Raw genomic sequence first — 21,378 nt, 5'->3', positions numbered from 1 at the left:
CGTCAGGAGACGAGGAGCGCACAGGACTTTGCTCTGGAGTTCCGGACCTTGGCTGCTGGAGCGGGGTGGAACGACAGGGCCCTGATGGACCACTATCGGTGTAGCCTCCGGGAGGACGTCCGCCGTGAGCTAGCCTGTCGGGACACTACCCTGTCACTAGATGAACTAATCGACATGTCCATTCGTCTCGACAATCTGCTGGCTGCGCGCGGGTGTCCAGACGGGGCCCTGTTGGTTCCACCTCCAGGTCCTCCAGCTCCCATACCTATGGAGCTAGGGGGGGCCGCGTCCAGGGGAACCGGAGGAGGAGGCTCCCCTTGTACCCAGTGTGGTCGGAGAGGACACACTACCGACCGGTGCTGGGGGAGCTCCTCTGGGAATCGGGATGGCAGGCGGAGCACTCCTCGTCCATCTCAGGTGAGTAAGCACCAAGCTCACCCAGACCTCCCTGTTGGTCACATGTTCGTTTTAGTAACTTTCCCCTTGTTTTCTCCCTCTTTCCAGCATAAGGCGCTAGTCGATTCAGGCGCAGCTGGAAACTTTATGGATCGTGGGCTCGCATTAAGGCTAGGGATTCCCCTGGTGTCGTTGGACCAACCTTTCCCTGTGCACTCCTTAGATAGCCGACCATTAGGGTCAGGACTGGTCAGGGAGGCCACGGTGCCACTGGACATGGTAACGCAGGGGGATCATGGGGAACGGATTAGTCTCTTCCTCATTGATTCTCCTGCGTTTCCGGTGGTGCTGGGGATTCCCTGGCTGGCCAATCACAATCCCAATATTTCGTGGAGACAGGGGGCTCTCAGAGGGTGGTCAGAGGAGTGCTCAGGCAGGTGTAAGTGAGTTTCCATCGGTGCGCCGACGGTGGAGAGTCCAGACCAGGTTTCCACTGTGCGCATTCCCTCAGAATATGCCGATTTGGCTATCGCCTTCTGTAAAAAGAGGGCGACCCGATTACCACCTCATCGACGAGGGGATTGCGTGATAAATCTCCAGGTAAACGCTGCACTTCCCAGGAGTCACGTGTACCCATTGTCACAGGAGGAGACGTTGGCTATGGAGACATATGTCACGGAATCTCTGAGACAGGGGTATATACGGCCCTCCATGTCACCCGTCTCCTCGAGTTTCTTTTTCGTGAAGAAAAAGGATGGAGGGTTGCGTCCGTGCATTGATTATCGAGGTCTAAATTCCATCACAGTAGGGTTCAGTTACCCACTACCTCTCATCGCTACGGCGGTGGAATCATTTCACTGCGCACGTTTTTTCACGAAACTGGACCTCAGGAGCGCTTACAATCTGGTGCGTATCCGGGGAGGAGACGAGTGGAAAACCGCATTCAGTACCACATCGGGCTACTATGAGTACCTCGTCATGCCGTACGGGTTAAAGAATGCTCCAGCCGTCTTTCAATCCTTTGTTGACGAGATTCTCAGGGACCTGCACGGGCAGGGGGTGGTGGTGTATATTGACGACATCCTGATTTATTCCGCCACCCGCGCCGCGCATGTCTCCCTGGTGCGCAAGGTGCTTGGGCGACTGCTGGAGAATGACCTGTACGTCAAGGCTGAGAAATGTGAGTTTTTCAAACAAGCCGTTTCCTTCCTGGGGTATCGCATTTCCACCTCGGGGGTGGTGATGGAGGATGACCGCGTTAAAGCCGTGCGTAATTGGCCGACTCTGACCACGGTAAAGGAGGTGCAGCGGTTTTTAGGGTTTGCCAATTACTACCGGAGGTTTATCCGGGGCTTTGGTCAAGTTGCTGCTCCCATTACCTCACTGCTGAAGGGGGGTCCGGCGCGCTTGCGCTGGTCAGCAGAGGCGAACAGAGCGTTCAGTCGCCTGAAGGAGCTGTTTACCGTCGCTCCAGTGCTGGCTCATCCGGATCCCTCTTTGGCATTCATAGTGGAGGTGGACGCGTCCGAGACTGGGGTGGGGGCCGTGCTATCACAGCGCTCGGGCACGCCACCCAAACTCCGCCCGTGCGCTTTCTTTTCTAGGAAGCTAGGGCCGGCGGAGCAGAACTATGACGTGGGGGACAGGGAGTTGTTAGCTGTGGTCAAGGCTCTGAAGGTGTGGAGACATTGGCTTGAGGGGGCTAAGCACCCTTTCCTCATCTGGACTGACCACCGTAATCTCGAGTACATCCGGGCAGCTAGGAGACTGAATCCGCGTCAGGCCAGGTGGGCCATGTTCTTTACCCGTTTCCGGTTCACGATCTCTTATCGGCCAGGTTCACAGAACACGAAGGCCGACGCACTGTCCCGCCTATATGACACCGAGGAGAGGGCCATCGATCCGGCTCCCATTCTTCCGGCGTCGTGTTTGGTAGCTCCGGTGGTATGGGAGTTGGACGCGGAGATCGAGCGGGCGTTACGGTCGGAACCTGCACCATCGCAGTGTCCGGCAGGTGTTCAGTACGTACCGCTTGGTCTCCGTGATCGATTGATTCGATGGGCCCATAATCTCCCCTCTTCGGGTCACCCTGGAATCGAGAGGACAGTGCGGAACCTGAGGGGGAAGTACTGGTGGCCCACCTTGGGTAAGGACGTGCGGTTTTATGTTTCCTCCTGCTCGGTGTGCGCTCAGAGCAAGGCTCCTCGACACCTGCCTAGAGGGAAATTACACCCCCTCCCCGTTCCACAGCGGCCGTGGTCACACTTGTCAGTGGACTTCCTCACTGACCTTCCCGTATCTCAGGGGAACACCACTATCCTGGTCGTTGTGGATCGGTTCTCAAAGTCCTGTCGTCTCATCCCGTTGCCCGGTCTCCCTACGGCTCTGCAGACTGCGGAGGCCCTGTTTACCCATGTCTTCCGGCACTACGGGGTGCACGAGGACATCGTTTCTGATCGGGGTCCCCAGTTCACGTCCAGAGTTTGGAGGGCATTCATGGAACGTTTGGGGGTCTCGGTCAGCCTGACCTCGGGTTTCCACCCCGAGAGTAATGGGCAGGTGGAGAGGGTGAACCAAGAGGTGGGTAGGTTTCTAAGGACGTATTGCCAGGACCGGCCCAGAGAATGGGCGAGATACGTGCCATGGGCAGAAATAGCCCAAAATTCTCTACGGCACTCATCAACCAACATGTCACCGTTCCAGTGCGTGTTGGGCTACCAGCCGGTCCTGGCTCCATGGCACCAGAGCCAGACCGAGGCTCCTGCGGTGGAGGATTGGGTGCAGCGCTCGAAGGACACCTGGAGAGCCGTCCAAGACGCACTCACAAAGGCGAGTGGACGGCAGAAGAAGAGCGCTGACCAGCACCGCAGTGAGACCCCTGTGTTTGCACCAGGGGATCGAGTCTGGCTCTCGGCTAGAAACCTGCCCCTCCGCTTGCCCTGCCGGAAGCTGGGCCCGCAGTGTGTAGGGCCGTTTAAAGTCCTGAGGAGGATAAACGAGGTGCGTTACCAGTTACAACTTCCATCTTACTACCGTATTAACCCCTCGTTTCATGTGTCTCTCCTCAGGCCGGTGGTGGCTGGTCCCATGCAGGAAGGTGAGGTGCCGGAGGTTCCTCCCCCCGCTGGACATTGGGGGGTCCCCGGCGTATAAGATACGCGCCATTCTGGACTCCAGACTTCGGGGGGGGGCCTACAGTACCTCGTTGACTGGGAGGGGTACGGCGCGGAGGAGAGGTGCTGGGTACCCAGGAGGGACATTTTGGACCCCCCCACTACTGAGGGAGTTCCACCGCCTTCATGGGGATCGCCCTGCGCCTCGTCCTCCGGGTCGCCTTCGAGGTCGGTGGCGGCGCGCTGCGGGAGCCGCGCGTCAGGAGGGGGGTACTGTCACGAATCCCACCGAAGGTGGCTCCCCTGCCTGCTCGGGCGGCGCTCGGCGGTCGTCGTCACCGACCTACTAGCCGCCGCTGATCCCTTTTTCCTTTTCGTTTGGTATGTCTTATTGTTTGCACCTGTTCCTCATTTGGTCTTTTGATTTTGGTTATTTAAGCCTGGTTAGCCCGCCCAGTGTTGTGCGGGATTATTTTAGCGTCAGGTTGTGTTTTTGTAGTTGGATGTGCTGGCGATTTACTACTGTAATATTGTATGCATGCTGTGCACCTGTTTTGGGCATTTGGCATTTTTTCCACGCCGTTTGTGTTGGCGTCGATCGTGTTGTGTTTTTGTTTAAATAAACACAAAGTTCCGTACCTCTGCTCTCTGCGCCTGACTCCTACCACCAATCCTAGCAACCGTATGACACCTATCCAGAAATCTGGCAGTGGCTTCTGATTTAAATAAAATTTTCACAGAACCGCTTGTTGCAATTTCGATGAGGCTCTCTTGTTCAGATATCAGTAAGTGGACTGGAGGCAGGGCATGAAAGAGATAACGAATCCAGTTGTTTGTGTCGTCCGTTTCGGGAAAGTACCTGCGTAATTGCACACACAGCTCACTCAGGTGCTTCGCTATATCACATTTGACATTGTCCGTAAGCTTGAGTTCACACAAAAAAATCATACAATGATGGAAAGATCTGTGTGTTGTCCTTGTTAATGCAGACAGATGCTCCAACTTCTTAATCATAGCCTCAATTTTGTCCAGCACATTGAATATAGTTGCGGAGAGTCCCTGTAATCCTAGATTCAGATCATTCAGGTGAAAAAACCCAGATCACCCAGATAGGACAGTCATGTGAGAAACCTGTCATCATGCAAGCGGTCAGACAAGTGAAAATTATGGTCAGTAAAGAAAACTTTAAGCTTGTCTCTCAATACAAAAAAAATGTGTCAATACTTTGCCCTTGATAATCAGCGTACTTCTGTATGTTGTAAAAGTGTTACATAGTCGCTGCCCATATCATTGCATAATGCAGAAAATACACAAGAGTTCAGGGGCCTTGCTTTAACAAAGTTAACCATTTTCACTGTAGTGTCCAAAACGTTTTTCAAGCTGTCAGTGTACCCAGGTGAAGTCGGGAGCAACTGCTTGCATGCGCATTACCACTCCACTAAGTCTCCATGTCATGGGTTTTGCGCCATCAGTACAGATACCAACAGATCTTGACAACCAAAGTCCATTTGGTGTCACAAAGCTGTCCAGTACTTTAAAAATATCCTCTCCTGTTGTCCTGGTGTCCAGTGGTTTGCAGAAGAGGATGTCTTCCTTAATTGACCCCCCATAAACGTAAAGGACATATACCAGGAGCTGTGCCAGGCCCACCACGTCTGTTGACTCATCCAGCTGTAAGGCATAGAATTTACTGGCTTGTATGCGAAGCAGTAATTGTTTCAAAACATCTCCTGCCATGTCACTGATGCATCATGACACAGTACAGGTGTAGTACTGCTGGTAGTAGCAGTACTACCAGAGCTGGTATGTGTCTCTATGGACGTGGGCCTTACTTTTTTTTAACCATTTATCAATTTTCGAGCAAACGGAATGAGCAGCAGCTACGTTTGGCTACATGCGGACCGTTAGTGGAATTTCCGCGAGAGAGTAACGGTTAATGTGATTGGATGTTAATTATTTGACTAGGCTACCTGTATTTGACAGGCAGCCTAGTTATTGTTATTTCGCTGAACACTAGATGGTTTAGTTGTATTTTTGGCAGTGAAACAAGGGCTACTCAGGTGAGAAAAAAGCATCACCCAGATTTATAGCCCTGTTGGAAAATCCAAATGGACTGTTTGAAAATGTGAATCACATTTTTATTTGGCGTACCCCCAACAGCATTGCGCGTACCCTTGTTAGGAAATAGCCGCCTTAAACAATATAAACTATGCTTTGGGCCTGTTAATGCTCACACTGTCTATTTGGCACAAATTTGAAAAAACAATGTAACTGGGAATTAAAACTCCAATATTTCACAATAATGCCTTGTGATCTGGAGGACGGCCTTTTGCATCCCCCAATGGTCCAAATCCTTACCGATATAATGGACAGTAATGGTTTGAAAACATTCCAAGATTTGAAAGACACATGCTCATTACCAGGCAACTCTTTATTTCTATAGTTACAACTTAGGTCAGCTATGCTGGCCTATGTAGTCCTTGGGAAACCCGGGAAATTACCGGACCATCCAATGATGGGATTCATAAATAAATGATCTGGTCCCCCGAAAGGACGACTCATCTCTATAAAATATAAATAACTTTTGGAAAGCTCATATTCTAAGCTAGCCATTAAAAAAAATATGGTCCACCAATCTAAGTGAATATCAATGTAAGGGGTGCGTACTGGCGGCAGAGAAGTCTGGCGCAGGAGAGCAAAAACTGTGTTTACAACGGAGCAGTTTAATAATAAAAAACACCGGAATCAGAACAAACAATCAATGGGTACAAAACCCGTCGCTCACCAGATAAACGTGCACATGCATTTACAATAAACAATTCCGAACAAGGACATGGGGGGAACAGAGGGTTAAATACACAACATGTAATGATGGAATTGAAACCAGGTGTGTGGGAAGACAAGACAAAACAAATGGAAAATGAAAAGTGGATCGATGATGGCTAGAAGACCGGCGATGCCGATTGCCGAACGTCGCCCGAACAAGGAGAGGAAACAACTTCGGCGGAAGTCGTGACAATCAATAACCCTTTAAAGCTGTAATATGTAACATTTTAGATATATTGAAAGCAAGTCTAAGAAGTGGTAGAGCTGTTCTATGTGCACTATTTCCTTGCTTCCCCTGCTTAAGTTTAGTTTTTGCGTCTTTTACTTTCGGTTTTGTACACCAGCTTCAAACAGCTGAAAATACCGTTTTTTTGGTTATGGAAAATATATTTTGCAGCAGTTTAGATAGTACAATTCTCTACACTATACTTTCTTTTTTTTGTCACATAAAGTGAAATTAGGCGAACTATTCTAATTTCAGCAACCAGGAAATGGCAGAGCAATTTCTGCATAGTGCACCTTTAACTGGACTAGAACATGTAAAAATATGACCTTGGCATTCCATAATCTGAACCATCCATTTATACATTTTCAATTTGTTTCACAGACTATATTTAACACCAAGGAAACGTTTTACGATGAAATTGGCCCCAACTCCCAACTGCTCACTGTGTCCCCTAAATCAGGTAGGCACATTCCTTCACATGATGTGGGAGTGCCTTGAAGAAAAATCATCCAGGGACAAAATTACAGGATTCATTTAGAAGTTCATGAATGTAAATATTCAACATTTTGCATCTAATATGCTACTTAATTAACGATGATAGCTCCTTGAATCTCTCAATAAATCAGAGATGGTTAATGCTGGCAGGCAGCCCTGCCGCAAAAAAGATTGGCTCTTAGATGGCAATTATCTCACTCTCTCCCAATTCGCCAGTGGATACAGTTACTATTAGAAGTTCTAATATTACAATTATCGACAGCGAGAATTAATGATGCTTGTCAAGAAACAATTGAGGCTTGGACAAATACTCTTGGCTCTGTAAAGAATAATCTCAGCTAAACAATCTATAGAGCCCGAACATACAACCCCCCCCACCCCCCCACCCCAAAGTAAACAAACATATATACAGTACCAGTCAAATGTTTGTACACACCTACTCATTCAAGGGTTTTTCTTTATTTTTACTAAATTGTAGAATAATAGTGAAGACATCAAAACATATGGAATCATGTAGTAACCAAAAAAGTTTTAAACAAGTATAATATATATATTGTAACGCCCTGGCCATAGAGAGGGGTTTTTGTTCTTTATTTTGGTTAGGCCAGGGTGTTACATTGGGTGGGCGTTCTATGTTATTTTTTCTATGTTTTTGTATTTCTTTGTTTTGGGCCGTGTGTGGCTCCCAATCAGGCACAGCTGAAGCTCGTTGTTGCTGATTGGGAGTCACACATAAGGAGCATGTTTTTCCTTTGGGTTTTGTGGGTAATTGTTTCTGTTAGTGTTTGCACCTGACAGGACTTTTTGGCTGTCAGTTTTCTTGTTTTGTTTGTATAGTGTTCTCTGTTTGAATTAAATGTCAAGATGAACACTAACTCCGCTGCACCTTGGTCTTCTTCCTACGACAGCCCTTACATATATATATATATATATATATAAGATTCTTCAAAGTAGACCCTCTTTTCCTTGATGACAGCTTTGCACACTCTTGGCATTTTCATCTTTTTTTTAGTTTCTTTGCTTTTAGGCCCTCCGGGAAGAGGTGGTATGGAAAGGGTTTTTCTGGGGAGGGGAGGCGGGACTGACAAGCAACCCTAGTTGCTAGAAGGGGTGGGAAGGGGTCAAAAACATGGTTTCTGGGTGAGGGGGTTATTGAAGGGAGACATGCTGGATGGGTGGGGTTGGGGGAATGGGGTAGCAGGCTGGGGTGGAGGCTCACTTTTTTTCCCCCTCTCTTTACATACTAAATGTATTGTTACTTTTTGGCTCTGTATTGTTACTTTTTTAATTATAATAATTTGTGTATTGTGCATGTATCCCCACCCCCCTTTCCCTTAACAGGAGAATGAAAAAATGAATAAAGATTTGGTCTCAAAACAAAAAAAATATATAACTTTTTGGGGGACAGAATTACTGCGATTACATGTGTTCCCTGTGTGCACTCACAACACTCTAAGCACAGTAATATATTTAAACTCAAAATATGCAATTCCGTTCTTTTGAAATGCCTATTCTTAAATTCATTCCTTAAGATCTTCCCTTGATTTTCAGACTTAAATTGTGGTGTTTAAGTGTTTTTTCTTTTGTACATATATCCTACAGTTACATAAACTAATGAAAATGCTATTGTGTTGTTTGAAATACATTTTCTTTCAATTTCTAATGTTACCACAACCAAATTATTGTTCCTCCGATAGCATATATGACATGTACAGTGCATTCAGAAAGTATTCAGACTCCTTGACTTTATCCACATTTTGTTATATTACAACCTATTCTAAAATTGATTATTAAAAAAAAATTCATCAATCTACACACAATACCCCATAATGACAAAGCAAAAACAGGTTTTTAGACATTTTTGCAAATATATTGATCATGTTTCCATTGATCATCCTTGAAATGTTTCTACAACTTGATTGGAGTCCACTTGTAGTAAATTCAATTGATTGGACAGGATTTGGAAAGGCACACACCTGTCTATATAAGGTCCCACAGTTGACAGTGCATGTCAGAGCAAAAACCAATCTATGAGGTTGAAGGAATTGTCCGTAGAGCTCTGAGACAGGATTGTGTCGAGGCACAGATCTGGGAAAGGGTACCAAAATGATTCTGCAGCATTGAAGGTCCCCAAGAACACAGTGGCCTCCATCATTCGTAAATGGAAGAAGTTTGGAACCACCAACACTCTTCCTAGAGCTTTCCGCACGGCCAAACTGAGCAATCGAGGGAGAAAGGCCTTGGTCAGAGAGGTGACCAAGAACCCGACGATCACTCTGACAGAGCTCCAGAATTCCTCTATGGAGATGAGAAAACCTTCCAGAAGGACAACCATCTCTGCAGCACTCCACCAATCAGGCCTTTATGGTACAGTGGCCAGACGGAAGCCACTCCTCAGTAAAAGGCACATGACAGCCCACTTGGAGTTTGCCAAAAGGCACCAAAAGGACTCTCAGACCATGAAAAAATTGATTCTCTGGTCTGATGAAACCAAGATTGAAATCTTTGGCCTGAATGCCAAGCGTCACGTCTGTTGGAAACCTGGCACCATCCCTACGGTGAAGCATGGTGGTGGCAGCATCATGCTGGGGGGATGTTTCTCAGTGGCAGGGACTGGGAGACGAGTCAAGATCAAGGGGAAGATGAACAGAGAAAAGTACAGAGAGATCCTTGATGAAATCCTGCTCCAGAGCGCTCAGAATCTCAGACTGTGGTGAAGGTTCACCTTCCAACAGGACAACGACCCTAAGCATACAGCCAAGACAACGCAGGAGTGGCTTCGGTACAAGTCTCTGAATGCCCTTGAGTTGCCCAGCCAGAGTCCGGACTTGAACCCGATTGAACATCTCTGGAGAGACCTGAAAATAGTGATGCTCCCCATCCAACCTGACAGAGCTTGAGAGGATCTGCAGAGAGGAATGGGAGAAACTCCCTAAATACAGGTGTGCCAAGCTTGTAGCGTCATACCCAAGAAGACTCGAGGCTGTAATTACTGCCAAATGTTCTTCAACAAAGTACTAAGTAAAGGGTTGGGAATACTTATGTAAATGTAATATTTCTGTTTTTTATTTTATAAGTTTGCAAAAATTTCTTAAAACCTGTTTTTGCTTTGTCATTATGGAGTATTGTGTGTAAATTGATGAGGGGAAAAAATATTGAATACATTTTAGAAAAAGGCTGTAACGAAAAAATGAAAGTGGTCTGAATACATTCTGAATGCACTGTTTATTAGACTGCTAGCATGTTGACTTTCAAAAGACACATCATTGGCCCAAAAGGTGAGTCCAACGAGGCCAGGCTTTTCTAGTGTTAATCACTGGCACGGCGACCAATCAGCTTTGTATTAGGTTACACGCTGCATACACTGGTTACACCCTAAAAGGAAATTTTGAGAATAGCCTAACAGTATGCTAATACACACAATAAGGTACGAGGGGTTGTGGTATATGGCCAATATACCACGGCTAAGGGCTGTTCTTTGCATGATGCAACATGGAGTGCCTGGATACTTAGCCGTGGTATATTGGCCACATACCACGAAGCCCTGAGATGCCTTATTGCAATTATAATCTGGCTACCAACCTAATTAGAGCAGTACAAATAAATGCTTTGTCATACCCGTGGTATACGGTCTGAAATACCACAGCTGTCAGCCAATCAGCATTCAGGGCTAAAATCACCCAGTTATAATAATAATAGGCCATAGCCTATATAGACTAGAACAGTGGTCACCAACCTTTTCTTAGTCGAGATCACTTTATGAGTCAAAATGCAAGCCTTGTGAGTCTAGCTAACAGGGAGTAGCCTACACAGCAATAGCTACTGTTCACTACACATGGTATCAGTGCAAAGTGACAGAACCCAGCCATTATTATAAAAAATAAGCTGATCATTATTATGTTATATTTTCCCTGTAAATAATAAAGCAACAGTCTAATTCATTATAGGCCTAAATGAAAGATTTAATTTATAGTACTACATTTTATGTAAGATGTCCTTAAAATGTATTATGAGTGTCTTGAAAGGCATCTGCCCAATAAAATGTATTATTGTCACTATATACCATATCCCTTTCCCACCCCCTCCTTGCTATAAATTTTGCCGGACTGTAAATGCATGTTTAGGCCAGTGCTTGATTTGGCCTGAAATAGGTGCCAGTACTCATTTATATTTAGGTGCAGGAACTCAATACTTTTGAGATAATATTATATAAGAGGTGCAGGAACTCTTTCAGAATAAAATCTGAGATGCCTTTACTCAGTTCCAGTGACCTCCTTCCCAAGTCAAGTACCGTGCTTAGGTGAAGACAACTAATGACCCGGTTAACCACACTGCTAACCTTAAAGACCAAAAAGCTCATTTTTGTTTTCATGAATTATTACAAAAGCCAATTTTGACTTTGTGGCTGTGCTATCTAGTGGAAACCATTCCTGGGTGCAAAAAGGTGAAAAAGAGAGATGTCTGGTGTCATGAAGAGCATGGAACAGTCATGCTGATTGAGGTATTAGAAAATGGTGCACGCAGTATTGGTCCATTTCCAGAGCTCTCCCTGATGTGGTGGTGAAATCCTTTGGTTGGTTTTGATATGAATTTGAGACAGCATTATCACCATAGACTTAAGTCATCCCATTTTACATTGTCAGAGCAGGTTATCCCCCCACCACATAAAATGTCCCCTTTTGTCCATTCAGCAGCTTCACTATAATTCATTCAAGACTTTCAGTTATTTGTATCCTACCAGTACCAGAAAAATTAAAATATAACTACAGCCGAAATAAACATCGGTTAGCTAGTTTATTTGAGCATTTTTTGCAGTTACATGTTTGAGAGTACAGTAAAATGTGTAAAGTAAAGAAACACAAAAAAAATGTCAGTCTTAAAAAAACAAAAGACGTGTAGATCTGTATCCTTCAAGATGCAAGCAAGGGGAAGTCATGAGGACATGAGAGGATAAAACATGGAGATGGTAGAGCTCTGTAGGGCAGATATGGACCCTGCTTAAAAACTGTTAAAATGCTTCCTTCTTTCCTCTCATCCTGTGTCAGCACTGATCTAACATACTTGGATAGAATAAAAGCATAGGTTCCACTTCATAGCTTTCACCAATCCAGACATGTCAGATCAGTGATTTCTTCAAGCCGGGGAAGGAAGGACACATTTTCAAAGTATTCAAACAAGGCCAGTGTACTGCCAAGCAGGATGTATTTTTCGGGTTGTGCTGAAGCATGGCATGGGCAGTATCTCTTGGGTAAAGCATGACTTAGGCTAGATATGGAATCCCATCTGCTGACCCCTATGTGGGTTTTTAAGCCATCAGTGGAGCATCTACATGGCCAGATCACATCTTCCAGTTGAGCAGGCTGGATGACTTTACACACCCTGCAGCGTCCAGTTTCCGACCACTGTTACACATTTTCGCCAAGTTCTGTCGATTGCAGAGAAGATGCCAGTCAGTTAAAAGCAAATGACGATAAGATGAATATTATTGGAAATTCCACATTGTTATGCTTACATGAGCAGCCCTGGCAATGCTGTTGGGAGACTGTAAGGCAGCGAGCTCGTTGAGGATCCTTTTCAGATCGTTATTGTCAGGAGGTGCTGAAAGGAGATAGAGGAAGACAAAATTAAAGTTGTTGCAATTATTTTTCTTATTAAAAAAATAAAAAAATAAATAAAAAATAAAAAATAAAACACTTGGAATTATGGCAGGTATAAGTTATAAATATGCATAATGTGTGGGCGTTTATGTACCTGGCACAGGTGACTGCTGCTGAGACTGAAGCTTTAGGTATGAATGCGCCAGCAGCTCCGCGATGGAAATCCGCTCTCTAGGGTTTCGTACTAAGCACCTCTGGTGGAAGAAAATAAATAATACATATCCCATCAGATCCCACTTAACCATGTCATTCACAGTAAATCAAAACTCAACCAAAAAGCCAATACATAGCAGAATCACTCACCTTCAACACATCTAGCAGATCCTTCTCTGCAATGTCAGGGAACTCTATCTCATGGGTCGGGTCAATGATGGCGTGTAGCTTGGTGATCTGGTTGGTGATGGTCTGGAATGGAGTCTTCCCATAGGTCATGCAGTACATGATGCAACCAAGGGACCACACATCACCTTTAGTACTAATCTATGAATCAAATCAACAAAAATATTTATTATTCATCATTACACATGCATAATCTTCCAACATTGATATAAATGAGTCCATATGGAATATGCATGTATTAAAAATACATTGTTTTGGAAGGAAGGGACATCAGCTCACCTTAAAGCTTGCCTTCCCTGGCTGGGATGAAGTGTCTTTGATGGCTTCGGGGGGCATGTAGTTCAAGGTCCCCACCTGTGTTTAGGATTTTTTTCTTGAAGATCAATATCCTTATTTTGGCAAGCTTCTGGTTGTGCATACAAACATTATGAACTACAGTTGGAAATGGGGGTTGTGCTCTTACCTGAGAATCTTTCATAATGCTTGTCACATCAGGCTGGATGCGGTTCGCAATGCCAAAGTCGATCAATTTCAGCGAGGCATTCACAATCACAAAATTGGCTGGCTTCAAGTCACTATGGACAATACCTACAAACAAAAAAGTTACTGAAAAAACTAAAAGGATTCTTATAGAGTGCAATGTTTGGGTATGAGGAACTTTAGAAAACATAATTGTTACTGATGAAGAGAGATAGAGTTCAAGACAGATGGAGAGATAATAACCATGTTTGTGGATGGTCTGGACTGCCTCCAGCATATTCTTCCAGTAGAACTTCCTCTCCAGCGGGTTGACAGTTTTACGGTTTCGTAGCCAGGTGTTGAGGTCCAGGTTACCACATTCCATCAGCATGTAGATGTAGCTGTTTGTTATTTCACTGGAACACAAGAGAACTCGACTGATAAAATGCACTGCTCACTGGGAATCCCAGTGAGGATGGAACAGAGACCACAACCGAAATACGTTGTGTTAGGGCCTCCCGAGTGGCACAGCGGTCTAAGGCACTGCACCGCAGTGTTGAGGCGTCGCTACAGCCTGGGGTTCGATCCGTGCAGGCTGACTTGACTCGTTAGTTGAACGGTGTTTCCTCCGACACATTGGTGCGGCTGGCTTCCAGGTTAAACGAGCAGGTGTTAAGAAGCAGTGCAGGTTGGCGGATCATGTTTCGTAGGACGCACGACTCGACCTTCGCCTTTCCCGTTGGGAAGTTGATACAAGATCGATGAGACAAGATCGTAACTACCAATTGGATATCACGAAAACGGGGACAAAAAAATAAAACATAACTAAAATAACGTTGTGTTATCCTTCACCTTTTTTTAATGTAGGCCATGTGACTATGTATTTTATTTTTTATGTATGTACCAGTACCACCAGTTTTTGTGTTTAGGATGTACAGTGTATGCATTTCTATCAAAAAATCAAAATAATTTATTGCTAGACCCGAGCGGAATAAGTCAGAGTAGCAAACACTGAACACTCACTAATCATACAGCTTGATGATCTGATCACTGTACTGCTGCAGGTGATTGAGATGCTCTATCTCGTTCTTGTAGCTCTCCACTGTCTGGGGATCAGCCTCCTCCAGGTTCACATACTTCACAGCAAACAGCTGATTCCGTTGGTCCAGAACCTGGTACACCTGAAATGACAGGGAACCTACCATCAAACCAGCTTAAAAATGTAAATGTAAAAAAAAAAAAACAGCTAATCGGCCATCCAACCACCTGTAGTACTTCCCTGGTATCTTCCAGTTTCAAACAAATTGAAACAGGGAAGTACAATCTTAAATTGTCCAACAAGTAACTGTCTTTTGTTTTCCGTTGCGCAATGTTTTGGAGAGTTTTTGTTACATTGTGCCCTAATGAACAAGACAACTAGACCCTACCTTACTGGATCCACCTCGGCCAATCATTTTCAGGACAAGGAACCGTTTGCCCTTTATCACGATGGACTCGTTTGAGAGAGCAGCGGTGGAACCCTGAAGTAAGGGACAAGTGCAGAGTCATTCAACCATCAAGTTCACATTTCATTTGACATAGGCCTATAACTTAAACAGAAAACTCACAAATAGAGAACCTAACTAGGGCCATGAGATAGTTCCTCCTGACCTGACTGCGTCTCAAGTGATCAGGGAAATCCCATGGATGGCGTTTGTGGTTTACCTGGTGGGTCTGTTGGGCATAGGACGCCTGGCTGAGGGGGGTGCACGGCTGCTGCTGGTCAGGGCCGGCTTTATGGGCTGCTGAGAGAGGGGCCGCAAACGGGGGGTTCCTCTTGACCACGGGGGTAACGTAACTGAGGAGTGAAGGGAATTCAAATGTCAAAGGATGTCCTATTTCTTTGCACCACTGCTTCCCATCTTTCCTCTTGATTCCAAGACGAAACACACTCACAGATCTCAGCACACTGTCTGCCGTGACTGTTATTTAAGCCATGTCACAGGATGGATGAGTCTTAACTTTGCACTATGACAGTTCAGATTAAAATATGATCATTTTTCAAGAGGTAGTTCTCAAAGTAACCTTTTCAAAGTAACTTTAGTTAAACAAAATATATTTTTATTGAGGGTAGCTTTACTGTAGCGCAACTTCTTGCAGTGGGAAGTAATATTTTCAGGGTAGCTTCCCCAACACTGACAATACCATTTCCTAATATAGCTCAATAGATTCATTAGATTATGGTGATTAGGATCACCGCACAAGAGCTTTTATGTCAGATATATGTCCACTCCAGCCCCCTCACCTGTTGGCCCTGGGGTCTTTGTAGTTGGGCGTCTGGCAGGCGACGGGTGGGTTGAGTCTGGACGGGAGAGGGAGGGATGGGGTGGGCAGAGAATCCACCAGACGTGGAATGGGCCTGAGATCAGGAGGGGTGTGCTTCTCCTGATGACGACCAAACACGCACACAGATAAACCCAAAGGTTAAAATAGAAGAATCCAAAAGAAAACAAAAACATGAGTGTCAAAACAGAGGCGAAAAGAGAGACAGAAATGTAGTTAACTCAGCCATAAGAATGAACAAACTAAATTGGAGTTTGATGCTAGCACTTTTCATGTTGATGACACAGTAGTAACCCCAAAAATAACATAACAAACCAAACCTCTGGAGACACGACTCGGCTGACACGGGCTGGCATTTTCCAGCCTGAAGACAGCTCCATGCTAGAGGGTTTGGGCTGTGTCTGGCTCAGAGGTAAACGGGCGGGAATCTCCGGCTCCCTCTCTCTACCATAGTTTGACAGACTCAATGACCCGTGGGACTGTGGCTCTGTAAAAAGAAACACACATAAGGAATCTAAAACTTACATCAGGTTTGCAAGCTTTAAGCTTGAAGCCGTTATCACTTTGTAGTCAGGATGAACAGGGTCATGTTCATTAGGAACCAAACAGGAGAAAACAGAGGGACCACATTTTCCATTGCATGCCCTAACGAACCCCACCAAGACATACAGCATAATTGACTAAATGTAAATGAAACCTACCTGGGACACACTCTCGGTCTTCTGCGGGGAGAAACTGGTAATTCCCGGCTTTTAGCTTCTGCATTGCCGTCTCAATTAGTTCCGTGGGCTTTGCGTTCACCTGAAGGGCTTTCTGTAGTATTGAGGTGCCTTTCTTGACCTGACCTATTGGAAGAATATGAACAAAAATCTCTTTAGTATGAAAACTCAATATTATGCACGATCGTTTATGTAAAATATAAAAATGGGCAATCTACCTTGAGCCACCTCAAACTGAGCATGTGCTATGTGCACAAAGGCAAAGCCTTTGCAGTTGGATCTCACAACGATGAAGTTGTCCCGAGCATCATCTGGGTCATCAATACTACAGAGGACATTTTTAGACAGCCATCAAACCAATTCTAGAACACTGGAAACACATCTGAATATATGCATGTTTTTTTGTTTTTTAATTTCCAAAAACATCCTAAAGTACACTCACCCTTTGAGTTCTGCAAATCGGACCAGCATCTTGGCATAGCTTTCGTTTTTGCTGTACATTCCCAGCGGCAGTCTGGAGAAGACTCTGGAATAGCAGTCCTTCAGCTTTAGGAGAAGGTTGGTGTCTGTCTGAGGATTGCCCCTCTTCTCCAGCTTGGTCAGATAGATCCGGCAAGCCTCAGGGGAGCTGGAACCGATTATCTGGTTTAGGTTGTCAGTGGTATCTACCATTTGAAACAGCAGAGAACATAAACTCGATATGAGTGAGAAACTTTTTCACAAGTTTACCATTCCGTTAGTGAGCACCTCTGACTATGTGGGTGTGCACCAACTAATGCTTTTCACTAAACAAGCTTTTTGCACCGTCAACTACTAGGTTAAAATGGTTTCACTTCAACGTAAAAGGTACCTACCTTCCATCCTAGTGGCATCTCTCCTATCTTGCCTTTGCAGCAGTGTAGTGGTGGAGTCCACCATTCCCATGTCCTCCCATGGGCGTGGCTCAGGGCTAATGATTGGTGTCTGAGAGAGCAAATCAACAATGATATGACTGTCCAATCAACTCGTCTTTAAAATAGGATTATGTAAAATATCACATGCTCTGCTCTTCATGTTATTTTATATAATTGTAAACAGTTGGGCTGGGCGTTAAAAAAAATCATAGGCAATCTATAATTACAACTGAAAAGGTGGGGATTTTCATTCACAAACCTTTAGATTGAGGAAATCCCCATCTTCAACATGCTTTTGGGCTGAGGACAAGGTAAACATGGCACTTGAACCAGATGTTTGCCTAAAACAAAGTTCCATTCATCAGTTTAGGCTTTGTAATCCTGTGTTCTGAACGTGTTTCCTTGAAAAAGGTAAAAAAAAAATATGCTTACCTGGACAAGCTACTTGGGATGAGAGCCTCCCTCCTCTTCACCTGTCTTCCATCACTGTCATCATCATCCATTTCTGAGATAGAGCAGTGGACTACAGGCACTCTCCCTGGCTAGAAGGGCAGGATAATAAAGAACAAAAGATGATTTAAAGCCAGAGAAGTGATGGGGAAAAACTACTTTAAAACTAGGGCTCACGATATGATATTCTCACGATACTTAGGTACCGATACGACATGTATTGCGAATCTCACGATTCTATACGTATTGCGATTCGATACTGTGATTTTATTGTGATTTGATGTTCCTAACATATTGCTCACTATATGTCTGCTGCAGAGACAAGAGAGCCATAATAAAATCAAGTTTTGATCAGTCATGAAAATAAAAGTGCGAACAACATGTTGGCTAACAATTGAAAAAGATGGAGAACAAGCTATGGGATGAAAAATACCCGAGTTTGGGCGCAGATACAACCAACTAGCGCTAGCTAACACTACCTAGCAAAAAACCACAATCGATACTTGGAGTCGAAGTATCGATACAATATCGTCCAAAGTAATATTGCGATATGTAACTGTATCAATCCCTCCCAACACTATTTAAAACTACTACTGATAAAAACTAATGTAGGATCTTTAAAAGACTCAAATCAAACTTTACTATGCCAACGGCTCTCTTTCGTTGCGACCCAGACCTCCAAGCTGGAGCCTGGTCCTCTAGGGGTCCATTCCGTGGTTCCATTGTTCTAAGGGAATGAGAAGAACAGTGTCAACACATTTTTTTCACGAGACAGAATAGAAGAATGTAAATCCAAACAGAGAGAAGCTTGGTTTGAGAACTTGGCACTGTAAAAAAAAAACAAAAAAAAAACACGTCTTTTACCCTGAAGAAAATATACTGGAGAGCTGCAAGTCGCCTGTACCGTCGGAGTTTCTGGAGACTTTGCGAAATTCTTTGCCATTTTTTGCAGAACCATTTATATTATAAGTTGAGACTGAAAGAAAAAAAATTTGACAACACATTAAGACAATCAATATACAGTACTAGAACCCTAAAGTAGCATACAAGTAGTGATTTCATTCAAATCTAGGGCGAAGTAGTATGTTCATGTATTATACTATTTTTTATCTTTGACATAAAAAAAAAATGTTAATACTGATCTCAAATGGGATTGGAAATTGGACACAACTAACCTGGTACATTTTCCTTATCCTCAGAGGACAGAAGTTCTGCCTTGCCCAGTGTCAAGTTCTGCATAGCAGCCTCCAGCAGGTCGTTGGGTTTGGCATTCAGTTCAATGGCCCTCTGAAGTATCCAAGTACTTTTCTTAATGTTGCCTTTTGAGATGGGATAGTAAAGAAATAATAATCTTACTGACTAGATACCAATAATACTTTCCTGCAGCAGTATGGAGTTCCAGAATGTGTTTCACAGATTGGACAGATGCATTCATCATTGTCAGGATATGAATAACATGTTAGAGATTGAATAGTTGCTCTGGGTGTGTACTGTATTGGGTGAATATGAAAAAGCTGGTAAAAATATGGAGCTAAAGTTGAGTAAATAACCCAAATTTGTGTTGTCTGTGTGTATAAATGATCTATACCAGTCGAACCAAAGATTGTTGTGCATCTCTCTACCTTGTGACAGTTCAAACTGAGCGTGTGCAATGTGGACAAAAGCGAAATCCTGGCAGTGTGTAGTCGCAACATTGAAGTTGCCCTCTGCTCCACTGGAGTCTTGAATTCTGAAAGAAATTAAAAAGACTCATTCGACAATATGAAGGAAAAAAAGGGGCAATCTGGGATTGGTACATATATTTTTAGACTTAAATTCTGAAATAAGCCATTGATTTTTAGAATAAAAGAATTTACTGGTATAAATGCCTCCAGAGCTTAGTTCAACTGTCGGAATCCATCAGAGAACCCAACATCTAAACTTATTTGACTTCCATTATTTGTAAATCATGTAATTGTAAACAAACACTGAATAGCTTCAAAATATGGATAGAACTATTATTTTGAGCTCATGGTTGGTCAGTCCTTGCATCCATGAATTTCTTGCCTTATCCCTCAGCTGTTAACCAAAAAAAGTGGCATTGGTGACTTTGTAGTTTTCCCAAATCCTAGATTGGCACTTTAATATTATTAATACACACCACACATTGTATTTAACTGATGTAGCTAAGTACAGTCAACAGAGGAACATGTTGCAAAGCAAAGCTCAAGCCTCTCATGGTACAGTATGATCATGGTTCACTCACACATTCAGCTCTGCAAATCTGACCAGCATCCTGGCATAGCTCTCATTTTGGCAGTGTTTTCCCAGTGGCATAGTTGAGAATACACGGGTATAGAAGTCTGTAAGCTTTGTGAGATTACTAGGATCCAAGTGAGGGTCTCCTTTCTTCTCCAAGACCATCAGATATGCGAGACACGTTTCAGGCGAATTTGAGCCAATGGCCTGGTTGATATTATCAGTGTCATCTGCATGAAAATGGGAGGAAAAAAAGACAGTGACCATTTGCAAACTCTGTGACCTTATATGGAGAATATCATTATGTACAATATATGAGGCATGTTGTCTTCGCCATAGAACGAATGAAATGGTTTTATTACCTTCGATTAGACATCTTGTTTTAATTCGGTCGAGCTTCTGACACAACATGGCAAGTTGGTGCTGTCTGTCTGTATGTTCCTCCTCCAACATCTCTGCAAAGAATGTAGCTAACGTTACCGTCGTTACGTTAGCTAATGGATATTGAGGCAGCTAGTGACTGTAAGCCTAGCTAGCTATTCACACATATGACATCTACGCTATAGTGCGATATATACTCCTGATGTGTGAATCAACAAGCAGACAACAGACCCTGATGTAAATAACCGGCTCGCTGGGATATGTGTAGCTAAGTTAACGCCCTTAGCCAGCTAACCAGTTGCATCTCGTCTAGCCAAAGCAAAGCTAGCTTAGCTAATAACGCGTTAGCTACCGGATTGTGGCGTATGCCGTAGCACAAAGATTTGCAAGGAAACAAAGCCATAAAGCAAGCAAAATGACTTTTTTTTTTTTTTTACATCGTACATTAAATTAAAACGCATCTCACCTTTTACAAAATGTAGTTTCACGTGAAACAATTACACTTCCCAGCAACAAAAAAACGTCAGTCTGTCTGTTTATAACACACTTTCAAATCTACCACGTCCAAGTACTTCGTCAGCTCATTGGCCAGTTTGTATGGTTGACTACGCCCCAAATATTCAAAATACTCCGACCACTTCGATTAAAATTATTTGCCATTTTGTAATTATGGGAATTGCTAAAATGTACTTAAGTATCAAAAGTAAAAGTATAAACCATTTCAAATTCCTTACATGTTTTATTGACGGATAGCCAGGGGCACACTCCAACACTCAGACATATGTGTTGGAGTAAAAAGTACATTGTTTTCTTTAGGAATGTAGTGAAGTAAAAGTTGGCAAAAAAGATAAATATTAAAGTACA

At 44.0% G+C, this 21,378-nt stretch overlaps 1 protein-coding gene across 2 annotated transcripts; it reads right to left on the bottom strand.

Moving 5' to 3' along the window:
- Positions 1-11,831: 11,831 nt before the first annotated feature.
- Positions 11,832-21,150, bottom strand: LOC115177371 (dual specificity protein kinase Ttk). Of its 2 annotated transcripts, none has more exons than XM_029738082.1 (25): positions 20,981-21,150; positions 20,496-20,603; positions 20,141-20,363; positions 19,518-19,624; positions 19,071-19,214; positions 18,760-18,871; positions 18,538-18,622; positions 17,878-17,987; positions 17,705-17,786; positions 17,407-17,515; positions 16,995-17,217; positions 16,771-16,877; positions 16,535-16,678; positions 16,154-16,320; positions 15,796-15,935; positions 15,216-15,348; positions 14,939-15,031; positions 14,535-14,692; positions 13,776-13,927; positions 13,516-13,640; positions 13,332-13,406; positions 13,017-13,193; positions 12,808-12,907; positions 12,569-12,654; positions 11,832-12,481 (listed from the first exon to the last, which is right to left on the bottom strand). In XM_029738082.1, the coding sequence occupies exons 2-25, from the start codon at positions 20,584-20,586 to the stop codon at positions 12,395-12,397; spliced, it is 3,030 nt and encodes a 1,009-aa protein (XP_029593942.1). In that variant the 5' UTR covers positions 20,587-20,603; positions 20,981-21,150; the 3' UTR covers positions 11,832-12,394. The 2 variants fall into 2 exon arrangements, with proteins under 2 accessions (XP_029593942.1, XP_029593941.1); XM_029738081.1 differs by having other exon boundaries at positions 20,496-20,588.
- Positions 21,151-21,378: the final 228 nt, after the last annotated feature.

This window comes from Salmo trutta, chromosome 37, assembly GCF_901001165.1.
Source record: "Salmo trutta chromosome 37, fSalTru1.1, whole genome shotgun sequence".
NCBI lineage: Eukaryota > Metazoa > Chordata > Actinopteri > Salmoniformes > Salmonidae > Salmo > Salmo trutta.
The sequence above is the reverse complement of the archived record's forward strand: the minus strand, read 5'-3'. Positions and strand labels throughout refer to the sequence as shown.